We start from the raw sequence: 23,698 nt of genomic DNA, 5'->3' as shown, positions 1-23,698 counted from the left end.
GGAACTCATTAACGAAGTTATAATAGATCAATGACAGAAATGCTAACTAATGATCCCAATGAAAATTTAAATGAGCCTAACAATCACTCTACAATCTTAAATATTGCACCCTAGGAGGATACCAAATACCAGTTAGAGATTAATGTTTCTGAGGGTTTCTTGGCTACTGAAACCCATTGGAGATTCTTCCCCTCTTTTTATAAACAAAAATGAGGTTTAGCGTTTTAGAACTATGAAATTAAAGTCGGCTGAGTTGATATCTCAGCTCAGTTCCACACCATCTGCTGTATTTATAGATAAACACTGTCAGTCAGTTGTTTTTCTTAATGTATGCTCTAGAGGAACTAATGCTATTATGAACTATTTTGTAAAATCCCTGTACATTTGACAGGAAATCAAGATTAATTTCAATCTTGCATTAGGAACAAATTAAATACTGTTCCTTCCAAATGAGTTACAGAGATAGGATCACATTTATTTTTTTTTCCAAAATCCTTGTGTAGGCCACTAAGGGCTGCTGGGGACTGAAACTGCACTGAATAATGTCTATGAAATCGTAAATTCCCAGGAAAAGATCTGATAGATTGGTTATACAATGGTGATTTAAAAATAAATGTTAGAATATTTTAAGTGGAATAATTTAAAATAATTTAAAATAGAATAATTTAAAATAGAAAGTAAGCATGGGACCCTGTGTGATAGCATAGTGGTTAAAGTCCTCACCTTGCACGTGTTGGGATACCATATGGGCACCGGTTCTAATCCTGGCAACCCTGCTTCCCATTCAACTCCCTGCCTGTGGCCCGGGAAAGCAGTCGAGGACAACCCAAAGCGTTGGGACAATGCACACGCGTGGGAGACCTGGAAGAGCTCCTGGCTCGGATCAGCTCAGCTCCAGCCATTGCGGCCGCTTGGGGAGTGAATCATCAGACTGAAGATCTTCCTCTCTGTTTCTCCTCCTCTCCTTTCCAATAAAAACAAATCAATCTTTAAAAAAGTAAGTAAACATATAACATGCTGTGAATGTGCAACTGTTCTTTCATTTATTTTTCATTGAATCATAGAAAAACCAGCTTGGAAAAAACGGCATGTGTTTAGAGTGATCTAAATAGGGAAAAATATGTTTCCCAAACTAAACAGTCATTACAAGAGCTTGCACAAATAAGACAATGTGAGGTAATAATGGGAATAATTTGAACTGTACTTGATAGCTTTCATAACTTTGTGTGAAGGTTTGGGAGGCTATAAACTTTTTTAGTGAAGATGAGTATAAGCTACGCCATCATTGAGAGTCCAAGTAGGATTATTATAGTGTAGTTAGCAACTAAACAATTTTCCTAAAACTAGTGTTTTGCATATTTCTAAGAATTTACCCAAATGGCTGATACAATTGTTTTCCTTAGTTTATTGAAAACACTAGAGCACAACACATTAGGAAGAAAATGAAGAGGAGTATCTTTTGGAGGGCAATCATCATTATCTAAAATGATGAAATGACCCCAAATCAGTTTGCTGTGGATACATAAGAGAAAGGATAATCCTTTCCCAGGTGTATTTTTAATCCGCAGTTGCTGTGTTGTTCAGCATGAACTTGGGATATGTCTAAACTGGGGCCATCCATCATTACCAGCCTGCAATAGGATCAAGATCAGTTCAAATTCCTCATCCACGTGTCTGATCTATGGTTGAGCACCAAAGGAAACTGGCTCTGATCTTCCCATGCAGGGACTAGCTCTGTGTATTCACTTGACATCTACCTCCTTTTTCTTCTCTTAGGAGGACGACTACTCTTTATTATGCAGCCTGGGATGGAAGAGAAATGGGGTATTTAAGGATACAGTCACTGAAGTGCCTATGCTAGTTCACATTTGTAGCCTACAGCCCACTGAGACCAGTACATCACGGAAGTAGAAGTAAGAAGCCTATTTCTATGGACTGCTGTTGCCGCTACGGACTCCTGCCAAAGACCGTTGCAATCAGTCACAGCTGATAATGGTCAAACTCAAAGTTTGATCAGTTGGAGATCCAGGCAAGTCATTTGCTATTAGGGTGAGTTTTAGGATTCTCCCAATAGGCCTGGGGACAAGGACCATTAGAATCTATACAGTGTTAGAATTTACCGATTGGTACAGAGTTCTAAGAGAAAGTTCTGTGCTTCCTTCTCTGTCTGTGTTCGGAAGAATGTTGATGGAGGCAGTCACTTGACCACCTGGCTAAAGAAAACCAGGAAACTCATAACAGGACCACCATAGAACCTTGTCTATCCTTGGATATTAAACTTTTGTGTATAAAGTCTAGACTTGGAATAAATCTCCTTTAGACCAAGCAGAATGAAAGGGATTTCTCCTTTGATGCTTAGGGACTTTAGGGCAGGGATGAGTAAACAGCCGTTTCTCTCTTCTTCAATGCATATATTATTAACATTGCACCCAAATGCATATATTATTATTGTTATTATACTGTTTTCTCTCTCTTGGCTGCCTTAGCTCTGTTAAGGTGACTTGATGCATTAATACCTACAGAAATTGGTGTTTCTGTGGGAAGATGATCATGGGAGCATCTTAAGTACATTTTACTGCCTCCCCGATCCCTTCTCTTTAAAATGAGATAATGTCCACCACAATAAATTGTTAAAATCTGAACAAGAGGGAGTCAGTATCAGGGACACCGTGGGGAACACACCACCACCGGCAACACCACCATGCCACATGGGTGTAGTTTCATGTCCTGGATGCTCCACTTCTGACCTAGGTCTTTAATAAAGACCTGGGAAAAACCAGTGGAAGATGGCCCCCGTGTTCGGGCTCCTGGCACCTGCATTAAGGACCTGGATGAAGCTCCTGACTCCTTCCTCAGGCCCAGCACTAGCCACTGTGGTCTTTTTGAGAAGGATTCTGTGAATGGTTATCTTTTTCTGTTTTTCCCTGTTTCTGTAGCATGAACTTTCACAATTAAAAAAAAATCAAGCAAGAGAATAAGTGAAGAGAGCTTAGCACAGTATTTGATACAAAACTAACAAATTATATCGTTACTGAGTTTTATACAATTTAATTTGTTATTTAATATGAAAAGGCATAATGTTAAATAAAATGGCATGACATTTTAGGAAAGACTTCAAATGAAGGAAGAAAGAATGATAAGGGAGAGAACTGCAAAATTTCTCTCCCCACTTTTCAAGTTAATAGAACTGAGAAAATACACAGGCTTTAAAATAATCAAGAACGCAATCAGATTCTTAGATGTGTGATCCACTAGTATCACCAGGCACGGGTAGTTAGTTTATCTGCCAAGTCCCATTACTCTCAACTGTAGAAACAGAATTGAGTACTATATTATGTATCAGAAAGATATTTTTTTATCATTTTAAAGAGTTATACATCTACCACTCAATGTCCCAAGAGGGAATGTCATATTTTTTACTGCGTAACTGACACTGGACTTGACCTTGACTTGCACTAGACAAAAATGTAATCAGAAGGGACAGCAAGGCACTCAGCCAGTTAAGAAGCCTCTGTAATGCTGGTATCCCATATTGGACTGTGGCTGAATCCTGCCTCCCATACTTTCAATCCCGCTTCCTGCTAATGGGCTTAGAAAGGCAATAGATGATGGCTCAGGTGTGTGTGTGTGTATCTCTCACCCAAGGGTTGGCTATTTCTTTATCTTCTCTCTTAATCTTTCTCTCTGTTTTTCTGCCTTCAAAATAAATAGAAATACATTATTTTTACATGATTTATTTATTTTCGTTGGAAAGGCAGATTTTCAGAGGAGAGACAGAGAAGTGTCTCTACTTTGGCAATGAGTACCTTTCCTGTTTTAAAATATGAGGCATCGTATAGTACTCATCATGCACCAGTGTTAATCTCAAACTCACTTTATGTCAAAAGAAATTATGAATGCAGCTCTAGTATCTCCACTAGTATTTTAATTATACCATAATCAATTAAAGGCACAGTAGTTTTGTTCATTAATGCTTTTAATTTGACGTATGAACTCCATTTAAAATGTTTTTTTTTCGATTTGTCACTTTAGCAAACCTGAAAGACATAAGCATAAAAGTAAAAATCAGTTACTAATGATAGAGATGACAGGTGCTGGTGGAGAGTATTATTTCATCATGCAAAGAATTTAGTCATTGACTTTAAACCATGGATTCAAGGCTGTCCTCTAAAAATTGCTCGCTGTTTTTTATGGACTAATTTTTCTTTTTCCTAAGTTTTTGGGGTTTTTGTTTGTTTTTTGTTTTGGATGGGGGGGGATTCTTTTTCTCTGTCCCAGTTCTCCATTCAATAAAGTTGGTTCCAGATACTTACAAATTATTGTGAGGATTAAATGAGACAAGACATATAAATAATTCTGTTGAGGGTAGACAAGCAATAAAAACTACGATTTGTTTTATTAGAAACATATTTGATAGAATCACATATCTGTTTTTTGCAATTCAGCATAGAGAACTAAAGCTTTTAAAATTTTGCTATTGAGAATATTGCTGTAGGTTTTTAATCGAATAGGACATGAACAAAAGGGGAGATAATGTCAGAAAAAACTCTAAGCACTTCCAATGTAGAGTCAGGTTGGAGATCCAATGGTGGAGGGTACAGAGCACAAAGAAATTGTAAGTGAAAGAGAAAGTAGATTGAAAATTACATTTTGATGGTCTACTCAAGCAGACATTTAATACTCCAGTGGATGAGGACAAGGCAAGGGAGAGGATAAAGAATTATGTTAAATAAAGGGCTTATAAAAATGAACAATTAATGAAGAATAATTAGATACAGGGATGGTAACAGCTAAATTAGTTTTACTAATTGGAAAGAAATAAAATTAACTTGGATCAGTAAGAATCATTACTACTTCAAAAATTCCCTTTCAAGTAGCTACCTGGTAGTATTAAAAGAGCAAAAACAGTTAAAAATAACAATGTTTCCATTGTAGGATTGGAGTGCTGGAATGGATGTTTGGGCCAAAGAACAGTGAGAAAAATTGGGTGAAAGCAGCCTTGTAGAAGTGTTGGAGGTAGCTATTAAGGTTATAGACATATGCTCAGTGTGTGTTTTCCATGTAATAACTACCATATGTACTTTAAACAAAATACTATTGTAAGTTTTAGACTATCATACTAGAAAGAATCAGAGAATGGAGACACAAGTACTAGATAATGGCTGCTGGAAACTTCGCAGTTGCTTCCTCACATGATTTCTAGTTACATAGCACAATACATCACTAAGATGCCGTCCTTAAAAAAAGAATGCCTTACACACTCATCTGCACCTTCTTTCATCTTGCCTCCCCAGCTAAAGTAAGCATACAATTAGGAAATAGTGGCTTCTGATGTCTTTGCAACTGTTTCGGCTACCCTGTCTGTACTGAATGTCTCACTGCCTGAATCAGGAGTGATTTCCATAGAAGATGTGTCCCAGTGTGGTGACAAACTCAATAAGGTTGGTGATTGGATAAGCTAGCTTCAGAGGCAGCCCAACATTCCATCTGAAGTACGAAGTAGAAAGGAAAGGGGAAAAGGTGGCTGGTATCTGTGACAGTGACACACTTTCAAAGCCTTGTGAACACCTGTATGTGCCAAGCAAATTTTATCCATGCACTGTATTTTATATAGTTTTCAAACTGATTTGTTTACTGAAATTTATACCACACACCTTAAATATAAGATTAGACATTATCTTGCACTCAGTTGATAGTTTACTAAATACCAATGTGAGGTTAAGGAATTCTTGACACTTTTAGCCTGAGAAAACATTTATTGAAATTTGCACTGCTGCAAAAAGTTTCTTTTTGTAAACTCAAAGGAACTTTAGCAGATGATTTGCAAAAATCTGATATGAGTGGAAGAGAAACAATTTCCATCAGCAATAGATCTTTACCAAATCTCAATTCGTTTTTCACCTGTCTCATCCAAGGGACTATATTTGTTTAATTACAAACATCCTCTTATTCTAAAGAGTCTGTTTTTAAGATGATATTCCACTATGTAGATGTCAGGGTAGTGACTATTAAATGCCCACATATGGTGTTTCTTGGGAACGCAACTGATGTTATTATGTTGTTGTCACTAGAATATTTGGCTCTTTAAGCCAGGAATACACATGCTCACAATAAATGATTTTTAAGACTTCACATACACAGTCACAATGTACAAAAATATACTGGAAAGGCTGCTTATTTTATGCAGCTTTGGCACTAAGTCCGTCCCCAATTACAGGCAACTAGGGGATTATATGCAGCCAAGGAAAGCATCATAAGGGTGGAAAATGGAAAAGATAACACTGAGCTTTAACATGGTGAAAGCTGCTATTGTTCAAATCACAACAATGTTGTTTTGTTGCTTTATTTCCCTCCATGATCTTAAATGCGCCTTTCTTCTTTAGTGATGCCAAAATGTGAATTGTCTCACTCATCAATGGCAGCTCTTTAATCTTTCTTTTTAGGTTTAGAGCAAACAGCAAAGGTCGTCATGGATGATTCATCCAATGTTTCATGCTCAATGGCAGACTTTTTCCCCTCCCTTAATAACGCCTAAGCCTTTAAGAGTAGTGTTGGGAGAAAGTAAAGGCAGAAGACAACTGTTCCGTTGTTTCTGTCGAGAGTTTGTACACTTCAGTATTTCCAGATTATAGCTGTGTGAAGCATTTTCTGCAAAATAGGACGCCAAGCCAAATTTGCTGGGTTTCAGGTCTGAAGACAAAATTTGAACCAGCTGTATTTTACTAGGAACTTTTGTATGCGAGTAAACCTTGCGGCGAAACTAAAGCCAGCATTTATCTCCATCGAAATGGGCTGCATCTTTAGGATTGTTTCTCTCCCATCTCTCCTTCAAGGAGTTTGCATTTTAAAAAGTTCTAAGATAAAAGCCTGTCAGATGATTTTTAAAAATTGTATCTGATTCGAATTTTAAACAACAAAAGTGAAAGGTGTAGCCAGACATGATGCCTCTTTCAATGAAATCTTCAGAGGTGGGACTCTGATTTAAATGATCCAGACATGGATTTCTGCTAAGAGAGCTACCAAGAAGAACAAAGCTTGCAGACAGGCTCACATTCACTTAAACTCACACACATACTTGAAGGCCTGGTCAAAGTGACAAACAGCAAAGCATTGCATTTGTCAATGACTAAATTTTCACGCTGTGTTTTGTGTCACTTGGGTGGAAAATGTTGTGTTTATTTATAAAAATACAATAAAATATGTTTCGTTTTATAGATTTGCACTATAGTAAATAGAAGCACTGAAACATGTGCTGTTATGATTCTTGAGTGAACCTGGGATATATTATTTACAAGGTTCTTTGGAATTTGAAAAATAAAGCGATAAAATGTAATCAAACAGGAGAGAAAATCGTTTCACTCTCAATCTCAATTTAGATATTTAACATAGTTGAGTATGTTTTCTAGGTCAGAGAAATAAATGAAACATGTGCTTAAACATTTTGTATGGAAAAGTTCTTGGCAGACAACTGGCCCTTTTGATGCAAGAAGAAACATCATTTATACAATGACCCTATAAACAGAAAGTATGGGGATTTGCTGAAAATAAATGATCTTCAAACACAGGCTCAGTCACATAACTACAAAATATCAAGGCATATCTAGTAGGAGAGAATTGCTATACAGAACTTACTAAATTGAGTATATAAGAGATTGCAGCTCTGGAGAGAGCATAAGTGATTTTTCTCTGTTCCACCTGGCAAAATTACAAATCAAACGCACTCTTGGTTCCTTGTTCTTTATATTACAGCAAATTGCTTACCATCAAACACACTGCTCAAAGAGCCTCTTGTTATATCCACATATACTCCCTGGGAGATGTAACATTTTTAATCAACTCACAATTCTACATCTCACTTCATTGATAAGAAGGCTGTGGCTCAGTGGTTAAAACCACAGTTTCTATTGCCAAAAAAAAAAAAAAGCTTTGAGTTCTGGATTCTATTGCTTTTGGTGCGATTTGGATACCTTACAAACTTCTAAGCTTCCACTAGGATGAAAGAAAAAGCATCAGCCTCATATACTATTTGTGAAAATTGAATGGAGGCATACAAAATGAAGGGACTAATGGGTACTCAGGTAAGCCGTAGGTCTTAAATACAAAAGCCAAGTCAGTTAACATTCACAGCCAAGAGTTAGCTTTAACCGGGCCAGTAATGTTTCTAGATGCTTCCTAAAGCCCCATTATAAGGATATAGAACCTTATAGACCTTCAGGTTTCTCAATATCATAATTTCAGAGCACTGAAATGCACGATGAAATCTCCTTGCAGCTAATCAAAGGTAACATTATTTTCAAAATATGCAGAGATCCAATACCATTAATATTAATGCAGTTTCCCAAAGATTTACTTTTGAATGTCAGTCATTATTTACAATTTCTTTGAAGCCTGTGTGTTCTTGAAATGTACCAATATCTGACCGTCATAATTTTTCATCAGAAAAGATGTCAAATATAAAGGCACAAGTAGGACTCGAGCTCATCTACAGGATGGCACTGCTCTACTGCGGAGATATCAGCACCTTCCAAGATAGTTCCAAGTACATGATCAGTGATTCCAGAGAATTCATACTTTAATATGCTATATGAATGTACGAACTGAGATAAATTGAAAAAAAAAGTCTATGAATCTGAAGTTTATCTTTATAGAATTCTGACACAGAATACACTCAATAGCACCAAGTGTTCATGAAAGCTGAAAGTCACTATGTATGACTTGTTCAAGTACATTAAGATTTTGTTTTGGAAGATTGAACAAGTACCTAGATGTAGATCTCTTAATTTTCTGGTCATTTGGTTTCTCCCCACCTCCAAGCCTAACTTTACTCAGCGTGAAGCATGGCTTGGAATGACTTTCTGAACATGAAGTTTTATAAACTGAAAACCAAGGGATGATTCCATTCCTACGCTTTCTGACTCATGATTTATCCATTAGATCATTGATTATCAACATAGACAGGGAAGTTGTGGGTCAGTGAGGACTATTTCAGTGACCCAATCTGTTTTTATCATACTATAATCTTGGTTCTAAAGTATTCAGGAGGTAGTAATAGTTATTAAAAACATATTCGTCACCTATCCAGTCCTCCATGAAAACCAGTACCTACCTCCTTGTTGAGTCTAGGGCTGTTTGCATGTTGTGCAGATAAATGGGAAGTGCTCAATACAGGTCACAAAGTGACTGATATGGAGTCCCCTCTGATGGAGGCACACTAGTGGAGACTTAAATTGATGTTTCCATTGGGAGGACTTTGCTAACTTCCAGCTGATTTGTGGGAAAGAATCAATGTGAAATGTAAATCATTGAATGTGTTGTTATCTGGGCAAAACATTCTAGCTTCACCAGAGAAGTTGTCAGAAATGTGCATACTTTTCCATCTCAGGGCTATGGAGTTACTAGCCTTTGGGATACAAATCCAATGATATGTGTTTAACGAGCCCTTCTTGCGATTTAAACATAGACTCACTACACTAAATAACTATTTGAATTAGTGTTTTAAGAAGTTATTAGGACAATTTCTTGAACTCTTTCATAATACTAAGATACAGTGTTCCTGAAAACACAGATTGCCATTTTTTCACAAAACTCATCATCACAACTATCAATTACATATCTATTTCTTTGTAGCAGGTAAGTCATACACACTCATGATACTTCCATATATAAAGTGAGAATCGTCTTTATTTTTTCTTAAAAGTGCTTTAAGAGATATATCATCTAGGTATTACTACTCAAAGTATAAGTTCCTAGACAAATAATAGAAACCACTCCAGGATTTTGTTAGAATGCCCTACTCCGAACCTATTTCATAAAATCTCCACTTTAGTTGGAAATCATATGATTGTTATTTGCAATGTCATTAGCAACCAATTGGCATTATTGACCATCTTCCTAGAATCTCTGTGACACTATGATGATTATGTAAAAATTGTTGACTCAGTACAGTATGATAACCCTATGGCTAAATCCTTGCCTTTCATGCTTCGTGACCCTACATGTGTGCCAGTTCATGTCCTAGCTGTTCCACTTTCTATCCAGCTCTCTGCTTGTAGCCTGGGCAAGCAATAGAGGATGACCCAAAGTCCTGGGATCCTGCACCCATGGAGGAGACCCAGAAGAAGCTCCTGCACCCTGGCTTCAGATCAGCTCAGCTACTTGGGTAGTGAACCAACAGATGGAAGATCTTTCTTTCTGTTGCTTTTTCTCTCTTTGAATCTGCCTTTCCAATAAAAATACATAAATCTTTTACAAAGTTGTTAATTGTGTGATTTGTAAATTCCTCACAGTCTACAGTGCTACTATTTACTTTTCTTTGTTTCATATACTTCTTTACATAGATCAACTAGTTCTCAGACAGAAATGATAATTTTAAATTATATTTTACAGTGTAAAACTTGAGACAATGAATTATTTGTTTTCAGTTACTTTGTAAAGGACAACGATATTATTTGTACCTAGACATACTGGTACTTTTATTGTCTCTCTGTGGCTATGTTTCTTAATAGGTTTTAAAAACGCTTCCAAACAAAATATTGGACTTCAAGGGCACTTCAAAAGTTCATGACAAGAGGGAATTAAAAGTTTATTTTGGCACAATATTTGGAAAAACATCAACAATTTTTCTGTAATTCTCATTGTTGTAAACTGTTTGAAGACCTCTTGTACTACAGATAATACTGTTGATTATGGATTTTTAATAAAAATTTAAGAGTTGGACTAAGGATGAAAGAAAGTAAAAGGGAGGCCTGTTTATATTTTGGCTTTGAAAGCTAATAAATGCTATATACTCAGACTTCTCCCTGAGGAACATATCAAAGAAACGTCCAGAATTCTTAATGTAGGAATTTTTTTAAAAAGGCAAAAAAGCTGTAAATGCAGCATGTTAGCATGGATTTGAATTCTTACATTGGGTGGTAACTAAAGTCATTTAAAAGAAACAGTTTATTTGTTTTTATTATTCTTTTTATTGCCAACTTAAAACACACATGTCTGTTCTTTAAGTAATTCAAAAGTTTGCAAATAATGGAAAGCAAAATCCTAAAGGAATAATCATTGATTCTTAAAAGGAAAAACACACACTTGTAAGTGAGTGTCAATGAATCTGATGGACTACAAATTCACCACGGAGCCACTTTAATCCAGAAAATACAAAATACTAGACTGTTTAGAGACTCTGTTATAAATATGAATACAGAATAAAGAAATTGTGTTGAATGTTCTTTGGAAAACCAAGAGACTTTTTTAGCACCTGGACTGAATTTGAAGGAAACTAGACTTGAATTAGAGTTTTGTGTAGAAACCAAGAAAAAGTCAGTGGTTTTGGCCAGATGAAGTGATTTATTTAAAGCCAAAAGTTAACATAAAGCTTCTGGAACACTTTATGTGAATTGGCTATAAGAGAAGGGGGTGGTTGTGGGGTGTGTGTGTGTGTGTGTGTGTGTGTGTGTGCAGGGAGTGGGGGATGGTATACATACAGATGAATGACATTTGGAAAGAGATTTTTTGCCATGGAAAAATTTTTCAGAATCACTTAGCTTACTGCTTTTTTTATAATGTATAATGTCCCCTTCTTAAACACCCAGTGATCACATGACAGTAAAACTTAAAACAAGAATTTACAAAAGTAAATTTGAGCTTATATTAATCAATTTTATGGTCTTTCAATTATTTTTTTAACGTAAAAAAATTTATTCAGTTTAGAAAAATATTATATAATTATGTGTTACACACCTTCATACATGTCTGGGTGTGTTTAAAGGACTTTTTATAAAAGCCTTCTCTAATTCAATGGAATTTTTAGATCCAGACCTTCCCTGGAATAGACAGATGAAATGTTCTAAGGCAAGATGAATTGCAGCTAAATAAATCTTGTATCCATTGAGTGCAGACAAGTGAGATGACTAAAACAGTCGCACTCTCATTTTGATATTTAGGATGATCTCTAGACAGATGAATGAGAAGCAGAGCTATAAAAGAAAGAAATTAAATGGTAGAAGCAGGTACTCAGTATGAATATCAATGTCTTTCACTTCTAAAACAATATGGATTTTCAGGAGTTTTATATTAAATTTTACAAAAGCCAGGCAGAACTACAAACAAATTGTGGCACTCTACTGTCATCCTTAAATTAACACATAAGGTTAACCCTATAATTAAGGACAAAACTCTAGAAGAACGAACTGCTATTTGTAGTGTTGATATGATCCACAAACCAACTCAAAAACAGTTTGTAATTAACCCAGACTTTCTGAATGTAGATCCAGCATTAGAGGAAGGGTTGGGAAACATAAAGGGCTTGAAATGTTTACATTAAAATGAGCAGTAGGAATCTGATCTTATTAATTTCTGATTCTTTCACTCAAATATTTGATTTGAAAATGCTGCCTTAAGTGGAAATATAAAAGATTGAAACTTTTAATAAGAAAACTGTATTTTGATGGATACTTTAATAAAGAGAATAAAAAGAAATAAAAACAGAGTAGGCATTCCTTTATCCATTCATTTATTTCAGTAGCTATGCACTACTGATTATTTAGGTTACTAGGGTGAAGCAGGCCACCTTGAAATCCACACTGCATTAGTCTTAGCAGTTTTGTATTTTGAAGAACAGGAATTTCTTATTCCCGGGGAGGTGTGTGTGAAAAGAGGCCCCAGGACCTAGAGTTGGTGATGAGGTTTATCCAGCAAGTGAGTTAAAGCAGTGGTTCCCAAACTTGGTTTAAAATCAGAACTATCTGGCTTACTTTGACAATATAGAGTTCTGAAAACAGAGTACTTGGTCTGATGACTAACCATTTATATTATGATCTAGATATTTATGTGGATTAACAAGATTTGAGAGCCACACAAGAATTGTTGAGGCCTGTGGTGTGGCCTGTTAGGCTGCCGTTTGGGATGCAGGTCTCACATAGTAGAGTGTCAGTTCAAGTCTTGATCCTACACTTTCAATCCAGCTTTCTGCCAAAGCACCCAGGAAGGAGCAGGTGATGAGCCACATGCTTGAATTCCTGTCACCTGAGAGATTTGGAAGGAGTTCTGGTCTCCTGGATTTGACTTGATCCAGCCCAGCTGTTGTAGACATGTAAGCATTTGGAAATGAACTAGAGAGTGGAAATTCTCTCTCTCTTGGTCTCTTTGTCTCTTTCCCTCTCTCTCTGCTTTTCAGTCTCTTTCTCTCCCCACTGCTCTTTCACTTCACTTTCACTCTCTCTTTGCCTCTCTCCTTTCTCCATCACATAGCATTTTGAACCAATCAACAAATAGTTTTAAAGATATGATGCTCATTAATACTGCTCAATAGTCTGGAACTGTATCAGTTATGATACTATTCTTCACTAATAGTAGAAAAACTCTTTCCTTAAGTTTAGGCAACCAGATGGTTTCAGTTAAACCTTAATACAAAAACTCCTTAAAATGTGTAGTAGCCTTTGTGTAATATCAGGAATAAAAGGAAAAATCAATGGTCTGGTACTTAATCCAGCCAAAGCAAAAGTTTAAAGGTGGTGTGTTTGAAATAAACACAATATTTTCTATTTAACAGGAACCTTTCATATTTAATTTCACCTCATGATTCTAGATAATAATTGGAAATTTTAGCAAGCAGTTGTTAGAAAGTGGTAGTCCAAACATCTGCAGTTCTGGAACAGGGCCATGCCATCACTACAGTGAAAGACTGCCATTCATTTGAACTATTTCTTCTGATAGTATTAGATATGTTGTCCTTAGTTCCAAGAAATGTGGACACAGTATGTCACAGTTCTTGGAAATTTCTTACTCTTACGAGCGGAAAAGCACAAAGTTGAAAAAATTTAGGACTGTAGACAAGGAAGTGAGGGCAAAAGATATGCAAAAGAATCTCATGAATCCGGCTTTTCTTTTAGGCTAACATCCAATTCCCTGACACCATGCTAGGTTAATGACAAGTAGAGTGTATCCACTATACAGAGCACTGTACATTATAGGTAAACTAATGATCTATCCAGTAGTTTGTCAGTCCTGTCTTTAAGTCACCCCATGAGTACACACTGAGCATGAGAACAGCATGTAAGGATGGTATCTATGTTCCTTTTGTCTAAGTAATCCCTGGTAAACTACAGTTTATATATTATTACTTTGTATTTTTTTACCCGGTATGTATACTAATATTTCCAAAGTTTATTTCAATTTTCCCAGCATATTTAAAGGGTATCACCAAAGACAATGAAATGAAACTAGTTTTAGAGAGATGATTAATTTGTCTTTTTTTGAAACACTGTGGTAGAGAATGGCTGGCCCTTCTTTCCATCCAGTACAGAGCTAAGCTTTTTTTCCAGCTTACCCACAAATACATAGAGGTGTTGAGAAACACACTAACCACTGGCTCATGAAAATGTACGTCATGATCCCCTTTTCTTCATTAGCAAGATGAATGAAAAGAAGATTTGTGTACTTAGAAGAGAGTGTGGTGACACAGAAAAAGCATTTGGAATCATTGAGCAGTTGTGGGATACCTCAGCTTTTCCAGAGGCCTTGCCCCACCCAAACTATTCCCCTAATAATTACTTTTTCTGTGAACAATAAACTAATTTTGTCTGCCTGTTGATATTAAAAAATGACTGAAGTTAATTAAACAACGAAAACAAACAAACAAACAAAAAGAGTTCTGGATTCATGCTGTAGGGTTGGGCTGTTTTGACAGCATGTGAGTATGGAGGGCTGATGGGGGCAGGGGAAGTGGGCTGTCTGTGCCATTAATAGAGACACACTTCCTCAAGCATGTGCTGTGCTACTCTTAAATGTGTGGAGCAGGAGATACAGATTTGTCTGAAGTTAGCAAGGCAAAGGGATTTTTTTTTTTAATGAATAAGTTTTTCTATTATTTCAGTTGCCCAAAGCTCATTCAGGTTTCTTTACTTCTATAATTATATTGTTGGAAATCCCTTGATTTGGTAAACAGTGTTATGACACTGCAGCTAAGATGCCATGTGCAATTCCCCCATCTTGTTTTGGAGCGCCTGGTGTGATACGGCTTAAGATCTGTGTTCCTGCTGCTGTGGACTCTGGGAAGTAGCAGATGTTGGCTCAAGTACTGCTGTCTCTACTACCCAGGTGGAAGATTCAGATGAAGATTTTGTCTCCTGGCTCCTGGCTTCAGTTTGGAGCAGCACTAGCTGTGGTAGGCATACAGGAAGTAAATTAATGGATGGTAAACTTTCTGTCTATGTCTGTGTGTTTAGTTTTTAAATGAAATGAAACAAGAATAAATGTTTTGAAAAGAAATCCTAGCTTCAGCAACTAATATTTCTACCTGCAACTGTATCTAGGCAGGAGATATATTTCAGGAACATTTTCAATAAACGCAAAGAATACTTTGCTGCTGGATGGTAGAGCTCTGCTTTCCTTTCCTGTAAGTAGCTGCAGGATTGGTAGTGGCATGTAGAGATGCAGAGGCATGGGTACCTTGCAGACACTCAAGGTGGTGTGGACTAAGCCTGAGAACGAATAACAGAAATGTAGGATTTGTGATCGCATGCTTGAGTCTTTCTGTAAGATGTACTCTTGTATGTTTGCTTACTTTGAATGTCTGACAAAAATTATTTATAATCCCAAATCTTAGGGTTTTTTTCCTGAAATTAAAAAAAAATTATTTCAGAGAATGGGTTTTTTCATCTCATTATTTCATATTCATCATCAGATATAATAATATTAGGGAGAGAAAATAATGCTAAGATTAAATACTTTGTGGCTTGTTCAATTATGGCTCCTTGGTGAATCCTAGAGTGAATATGAACCTTCTTGTGTAGTCTTCACTCACATTGGCTCAGCATGGGACTTGTTTAACGCAAAGAATATTTACAATAAATGGCCTCGGCTCTAAGTTATTTGTTTTGCTTAGTGATTTCTGTTATTTACCAGTAACATATGATACATGCAGTGATCTGATGGATAAATAACATTTTATGCTCTGTATTAAAACAAATAAATATGTGGCAGTAACCTACCGTATAAATCAGGAATGAAGTGACATATCCAAGTAAAGTCGCAAATGCTCCGACCGTAATCGGATTACTATTTTGTATTGTGTAGTCAAAAGCAAAATAAGCATACTTCTCTTTCATCTCTCTATTGGTTGATCATGTACAATCTCTAGAGAGGATGAGGAACAAAAATAAATTTTACTATGGAACTTACTGAAACATGATTTCCTATGCAACATATGCTGGAAAATCTTGCACAGTGATTCTTCACTTTGTGTAATGGTCCTGCAGTTGCATTGCACTTGAAGGACTGTCCCAAGGGTACCCAGGTACGCTGCTACGCAGTCATCACTTCCTGAGCAAATCAAGTCCTTTCTGTTTAAGGTGCTGATACAAGTCTCATCTTCGTGGCACTTTGCAGTCACAAGCTGCCAACATTTTGATTGAAATGCTCTGTAATGTCTCCTAGCAAAAGAGTAAAAACATAGAACAGTATTAATTTAGGTTAAATTTTGATTGCCCCTTACGTAATGAAAGACTGACATAAAACAAACACCTTCTGGGTTCCAGTACACAGTTAAAACCATCTTTGTTCTTTCAATAGGGAGTGTGGAAGAAAAAACAATTAGAGAAATCTTTTGAATTACTGCCGTCTGTGATGAAAGACAGAGGCAAAATGTGGGATTCCCTGTGTGGATTATTCTTCATTACTAATTTTCTTTCAATGGGTGATGATTTGCAGTGTGAAATACTTGAGAGATTTATTAGCGGCTTTTTTTGGAAGCTGGATGTGGTTTTGTGGCTAGCATTTGGCCACTGTCTCGCACAAGGGATTTCTAAGAAGGAACTTAACCTTTTTAGCAAGGATCCCACAGGATGGAAGGCATGGGACTTTGTCTCAATATTTCTAAAACAGGCTAACTAGAATTCATAAATTTTCAAGATTTTCTTTTAGCAAGAGCTAAGGTAAAGCCATATTTATGACTTTACTTAATGGTCAATATAATGCCTTAGAATTACATCCATTCTTAACTTGACTGAGTATATGATTCATATTACAAACACTTTTAATAAAATCCTGTTACATATAGTAATTTCAGTTTGCAACACTCTTGCCGAGAAGACATATTTCCTATTAGAAAAAAATACATATATATTAATTTCTCACTTTGTATTTAACATTTATTTTGTGCTCATTCTTGAATAGGTTGCCAACCAAGCATACATAAAAGATGGAGGACTACGCTGCATTTGTCACCAGTTTATTTGTACAGTTGATAGTTTAAAAAAAATCACAAAGGCAAAGAGTTTTCAAAACCTAATATATATTTTTTAAGATTTATTTATTTTTATTGGAAAGGCGGATTCACAGAGAGAAGATACAGAAAGCTCTTTCATCTGCTGGTTCATTTCCCAAGTGCCCACAGCTGCCTAAGCTGAGCCGATCTGAAGCCCGAAGCCACGGATGCCTTCCAGGTGTCCCACATGAGCACAGGGTCCCAAGACTTTGGGCTGTCCTTGACTGCTTTCCTGGACCACATTTCCCAGACTCCCATTCTCTCCCTGTATCTTTTTATATATGTTTTAAATGAGAAAGAAAGAAGTAGGGCCTGGTGCATTAGCCTAATGGGTAAAATCCTCCCTTTACATGCTATGAGATCCTATATGGGTGCCGGTTCTAATCCCAGAAGCCCCACTTCCCTTCCCGCTCTCTGCTTGTGATCTGGGGAAGCAGTTGAGGATGTCCCAAAGCCTTGGGAACCTATACCCAATTGAGAAACCTGGAAGAAGCTCCAGGCTCCTGGTTTTAGATCTGCGCACCTCTGGCCATTACAGCTATTTGGGAAGTGAATCAACACGGGGGAGATCTTTTTCTTTGTCTCTCTCTGTATATCTGACTTTCCAATAAAAAGAAGAAAGTAAATATGTAAATTATCAAATGTATTAAAAGAACAAAAGGTATCCTTTGATATACTATATAATAAATAATTTGAATTTTCAAATATTTTATATCTGAAAAAGTTATACCTTAATTTTTAAATTTTGTATTTGGAACACTTTAATATAAAGTATTTTATTTATTCTTATTGTCTTGGTAACCTGTAATTTTAATTTACTCAAGCAATCAAATGTTCAAAAACAAATTTTTGGAAAAGAGTTGAGGATTTTATATTTTTGTAACTTCCATTTCAATTGGAAAATGTAACAATATGTAAAGAAAGTTTCTGCACTGTAATGCTATATTTGCCTCTCTCAATTTTGCCTTTGCACATTTTGTAAATATTTCATATCCTTAACATAATTAAGTATATTATAGAGATTTTTTTCTTTTATAGTATTGAGTTTTTAAACAGTATCTTTCATTATTCTTTTGTGCTTATTTATATGAAAATATGAAGTATTATTTTTTAATATATTCTTTAACTTTGTAATTTGTCAAACATAATTTCAGTTCTCAGGGCATGTACTGGACAAAGTTAATCTCATCTTTTAGAAAACTAAAGGAGTCTCAAACTGGAACAGGTACACAAAGCGCGTTTATAGCCTAAGTTCCGAGCCCTGACCCTGTATAAGCATTTCTTGAAAAACGATATGTGATAAAGGGCTTAACAGCCTCACTGAAGTAATTTGACATTTGAAGATTTCTCTCATCTTCATTATATCAGAATTATTTAATATAGGTAATGAAAATCTCCTAAGGCCAAATTTGCTTCAGGAAAAGTGTGGTTTTTCTCTTTTTTGCGTCGACTATTAGTGCTGCTTGATATTTTCATTGCATCCATGCAGAATACAATAAGTGATTATTGGCACATGGTGAAAGAAAATTGAAGACATGTAGTCCTTGCTTTCTGAATTATTCTAAAAAACAAATTGTTAGAACTTTTTTAAAAAGATAATTCTAAGAAAGAAGATATTATTGAATAGTTAGGGGCAAGTAGATGATACTTTTTGAGTACTTGTCATGTATCAGATGTTCATCAAACACCTTAGGGAGGTGATAAAACCTACCAGCTCTTGTTGAGGAAAACTGCCAACTTTGTGCCAGTCAGTGTGAGTAGCCATTGATACCAGGATGAGGTCAGTGCTGAGAGAAAGCTCCAGAATGTGTCACAGGGATTGTAGCAACATATTCCACTACTCACCATGTAAACACTTTTTTTTCTTTAATTTCTTTTTAGTTTGCTTATTTTGTATGTAAATTTAGAAATATCTGAAAGCTTAGTGCAAAATATTTAACTGTCTCAAAGCAGCACATCACAGTACTTGCACTTTCTAAACTTTTTAAACAAGGATTTCATTAAAATCTGTTTTCCCCTAGTGTTGGCTGTTTCACGTATTACTTGACATAATATTTCCAGATAGATGGTCAATGATAGTTGATACATAGATAGATGATAGTTGATAGATTACAGATAGATGATAGTTTTTATTCAATAAAGATAAATGTTTGCTTGTTGCTGACCTTAAGATTCATTCCAAATACCTCAGTGATGTCGAAATGTGTAATAAATGTGTATCTCAGAATCTCTGAGATGCAATATTTCACTAGTAAGTCTTTCTAGAATGATAAATAAGTTTGAAAAATTCAAATTGAACCATATTTTTTAAAAAAATAATTGCCTTTATTATTTTACTTAAGAAGCATAACTAATAAACCTTAAGTAATGGATACACACTTACATAACAGATTCTTAAAACTGTCTTGATACCCTTGACACTTTATATGGTAAATTGAAGCAATATGCCAGTGGTCTACAATTCATCTTAGATCTGTATCTTTCATCTCAGATTATAGCTTAGAGGGAAGCAGCTATATTTGCCAAACATTTTTAGGCTCTGGAACTGCTATCTAACTTAGAAAAAACTGAGAAAAAGAGGCAGAAGATAATGGAAAAGCTAAAACAAAGTAGTTTACTAAGAACCTTCAGGGAGTTAATACCATTACAGGATCAGTATTTTGCCAGTGGTTGAAGAGAGCTGGCAAATGTAACAAATCTCTGAGCTCTCACACACTGAGCATCTCCTCCATCCTAAACTATTGTGTTGATCTTGAAATTAATTTGATATATACAACATTTCATTCATTTAAATAAAATGATATACAATAGTACATAATAGAATGGACTGGGGAGACAAATTCATCTAAAGATTTATTCAAAAAGTGCAAAGATGAATTCAAAAACTATGTGACTTAATGCTGGATGTTAAATAAAGCTTCTTCAACATCATAATGTCAATGTTACAAATGGCTTTGACTTATCCAGTTTACTCAACATTCTCATTTTTCTTGTACCTTCATATTCTGATCCAAAAGTTTCCACTTAACTGAATTTCTGACCAGATAGAAAATAAATCTATCATGAATAAACAACAGCAAAAATGAGCTAATGAAGACCCCAGTGAGCAAAAGGAGAACTCAAAGCATATACAACTAAATTTAGATTTATTGAGAGTGTTTATCTGCAAAAGTACTGTCTGGTCTTCGCTATCACCTGGAGGGAAAGTTTTGACAAAAGACCCAGATCATTTTTGATTGGTGTAAACCCCAAGTTCGTACAATGTCCTTCCAGGCCCTAAGTGATATAAACCTAAAACTCATGCAGTAAAGTAATGAACCTGTCTCCTGTTGCTCTACCTTTGCACACTCGACCCCTTGGAACATGGAGTGCTCAGTTCTTCCTTGGCGCTGAGGAGGGTCCAGTTGTTTGCTATTTCCTGCAGGGCACTTAGTGAGAAACTCCTATTCCCTCACTTCTTTAGGTATATTAAAATTTTCCCTACAGAGATCACACTTTGTGCTGAAATTGTCTTATCCCATTCCCAGTGTCCTTTAATTTGTTCTTTTCTTTTAAACCTAGAGGACACTCATTACTATGTCATGTGCTGATCAGTTTGCTTATTTAATCTGTCTCTGACCATAAGAATTTAAGCTCCACTAGAGAGGCATCACTGTTTCTTATTCACTGATACTCAGAGTAGCAGTAGGCATATGGTAAATCTTTAAATGAACAAATAAGGGGTTCACATTCTTCTCCTGATAACAAAGCATGTAGGTGGTTGGGGAGAGGAGGGTGGCCACAATCTGACAATATGACACATGTAGATATGAGGGATGTCCAGACTCTTCAAATTACTTTCTTGTTCCTGGTGTCCAGCTTAAGACACAAGAGATATAGTTTAAAGTCTAAAGGGTCCTTTGCTCAAATTCCATGATGTTTGACAGACTTCTATAGTCATACCAAAACAAGCAAGCAAGAAAGCTTACATTCAAATCAAGTGTATGAACCAATTCATTGCTTCCACTTGAATTTATTGTTTTAATAATGCTGTCGCCCGGCTACCAAATCCTGACATACTGAATTTCTGTGTTCCAAAATCTTGTCCTACATCTAATTTCAAAAAAAAAAAGGACACTACATATGTAACTCAGCTTTAAAATTATGAGTTGTCTGGTTTTATTTACACCATGTTGGGTGATGGTGGGAACTGTTGCTAATGTAATGAGATCAAGTGTTAGAACTGGACTATACAAATAAAGTGCCGAAATAAGAAAGTAAGGTATGTGTGTTTTACTCACCTGCATAATTCATCATTTCGGCAGCTGTGAATTACATTGAGGCAAGAAGGGGGTGGAACTATGTTCACTGCACATGGCTTGCTGTGAAGAGCTTCTTTGGACTGCTGACAAGGTATATCAGATTGAGCACAGTCACAAAAAGCCAACATCTGGGCAATGTTAAAAGGCATATTTTGATAGAAGAACCGTATGGCTGTTTGGCAGTGTTTCACATCACACAGATTTCCATTTGCTGAGCAAGCTTTAAGGTAAGGTACTAAGTGTGCATTACAGACCACATCCCCTACGCACGCCTCGGTCACTTCCAAACAGGATGGGATCCCCTGGAATTCTGAAAGCAATGAGATGCCTCAGTCATGGAAAAGCTAACACAGAGTCTGCAAAATACTGTTGAAAAGACTCTAAGAAAAATATAACGAAGTACCAATGTGCTATTTTTGGCAGAAGCTTCTCCTTTATTAAGAGTAAGTTTGAATTTACTGAGACCTAAGTAGTGTGGTGTTTGAATCATCTTTCATCTACACTGGATATGTATTGTGATGCAACATGACAGGAAGTGTGTAGAGCCAAAATTGAGAGAAAGGAAAAAAATGCCTGAGCCCAAATTTCTCAAATGCAAATAATAAATCTTCAGAACTTAGATTTGAACTGTACAGCTTGTGAATGAGAAGTTCACTGGTGCAAGTTTAAGTGATTCTTGTTCTGTTACACAGTGTCCTAGAGGTGTAGGATCACCACATTATTTTTACATGTAAAGATGTTTATACTGTGTAAAACAGATATATATAAATGTCCTCTCCTCACCACCATATGTGCATTCAAATACATTCGGTCTTGAAAATTTTAACTTATATGATTGAAATGCACACAAACTTTAATTGCTATATAGCATATGGTTTTAGCTATATAATATTTCCAAGTACATACATAAATACTTGATGGATGGACAAAACAATTGACATGTCATTAATGATAGAAATGTAGTAATTCTGATGCATTTTGTTAAAATTGGTAAGCAACATAATTTATTTAGAGATGGCGTAGCTGAGAAAGTAGAAATTATATTTTAAGCTATATTATCTAGTATTTACAATATAGATAAAATCATAATTTATGCATTACCATGATAGGCAAGTGTCGTAAGATTCCACTTGAGTTTAATGTCCTCTTTCATGCTACCTAGAATGGAAATTAAGAAAGTATTGTACAATTTTATAAATTTCCTAGAAGAATATGTATCACATTTATGAATGTATAATTGAGCAAAAAACACACAGGCTCATGAAATACTAATTTAACACTTGATTTTACCCTAACATTTTGTGATTTTTAGATGAAGAAAAATAAACCTCTGAAATATCATCCAAGCAAGTTGATCCAGTAGCTTGAAGATTTAAACAAATGTTAGTAACTAGACCATGTTCCTGGAGATAAACAGACTGTTTTGGAAGGATAGAAGAGACATGGTCTAAACAATAACAAAAATCTTTACCCAGAAGGGTCCTACTTAGATCCAAATGGAATTTAAAGGCAATTTGTATTTTTCCAAGAGTTCTTATGTATTAAAATTATAGAATGTGAAAATATTGTCAGTGATAGAGGATGCAGTAGCTAGCTATTTCAAACATTATTCACTCAAGAAATACTGGTTGAGTCTTTTCCCAACTGTGTAGCCCTTGTCGTACTAAGGATGACAATCTTGTCCCTTTCAGTCCGCATCCCGCAGCCTGATAAGAAAATGAACATGTGAAGTGAAATGAGCACTGGTACATGAAAGCATAGAGTAGTAGAGATACAGTGGGTCAGATTTTCATTTGAAAGTGTAAGTGTTTCTATTGTGTACTAAGATTAACTTTTGTTGTAGTATGAAATGTTTCTTTATGATTCGTTTCGTCCCTAGCCAGGACGCCTCTCCCAATATATGTAGATTTTGCCCAGCAGTCTAATTCATGTGTAAAATGGCCCAATCACTGGAAAATTCTTCTTAAATAAGCAATTATGTCACAATCTGTTCAGATCTTGTACAGTTCCAGTTATTCTACGTATACATGTTTTCTTGTTTCTGTACATTCAGATGACATTGAATGGAATCCCAATTTTGAAATGTCATGCACTGTATAGCTTTTATATCAGACTCAAAACTCTAAAATGTACCCTAGCTATT

The 23,698-nt window shown here is 35.8% G+C and overlaps 1 protein-coding gene across 1 annotated transcript in view; it reads right to left on the bottom strand.

Moving 5' to 3' along the window:
• Positions 1 to 23,698, bottom strand: part of GFRAL (GDNF family receptor alpha like) — a 38,194-nt gene that overhangs the window by 5,026 nt on the left and 9,470 nt on the right. Inside the window, exons 4-6 of the mRNA XM_040983148.1 lie at positions 22,657 to 22,713; positions 21,535 to 21,865; positions 16,171 to 16,421 (exon numbers count right to left, since the gene is read on the bottom strand). Coding sequence (XP_040839082.1) covers positions 16,171 to 16,421; positions 21,535 to 21,865; positions 22,657 to 22,713 — 639 coding nt within the window. The remainder of the gene's footprint in view (positions 1 to 16,170; positions 16,422 to 21,534; positions 21,866 to 22,656; positions 22,714 to 23,698) is intronic.

Source organism: Ochotona curzoniae, unplaced genomic scaffold (assembly GCF_017591425.1).
Source record: "Ochotona curzoniae isolate NIBS_2020 unplaced genomic scaffold, NIBS_Ocur_1.0 contig_3819, whole genome shotgun sequence".
Classification (NCBI taxonomy): domain Eukaryota; kingdom Metazoa; phylum Chordata; class Mammalia; order Lagomorpha; family Ochotonidae; genus Ochotona; species Ochotona curzoniae.
Note: the sequence above shows the minus strand (reverse complement) of the source record. Positions and strands in the feature narration are given on the sequence as shown.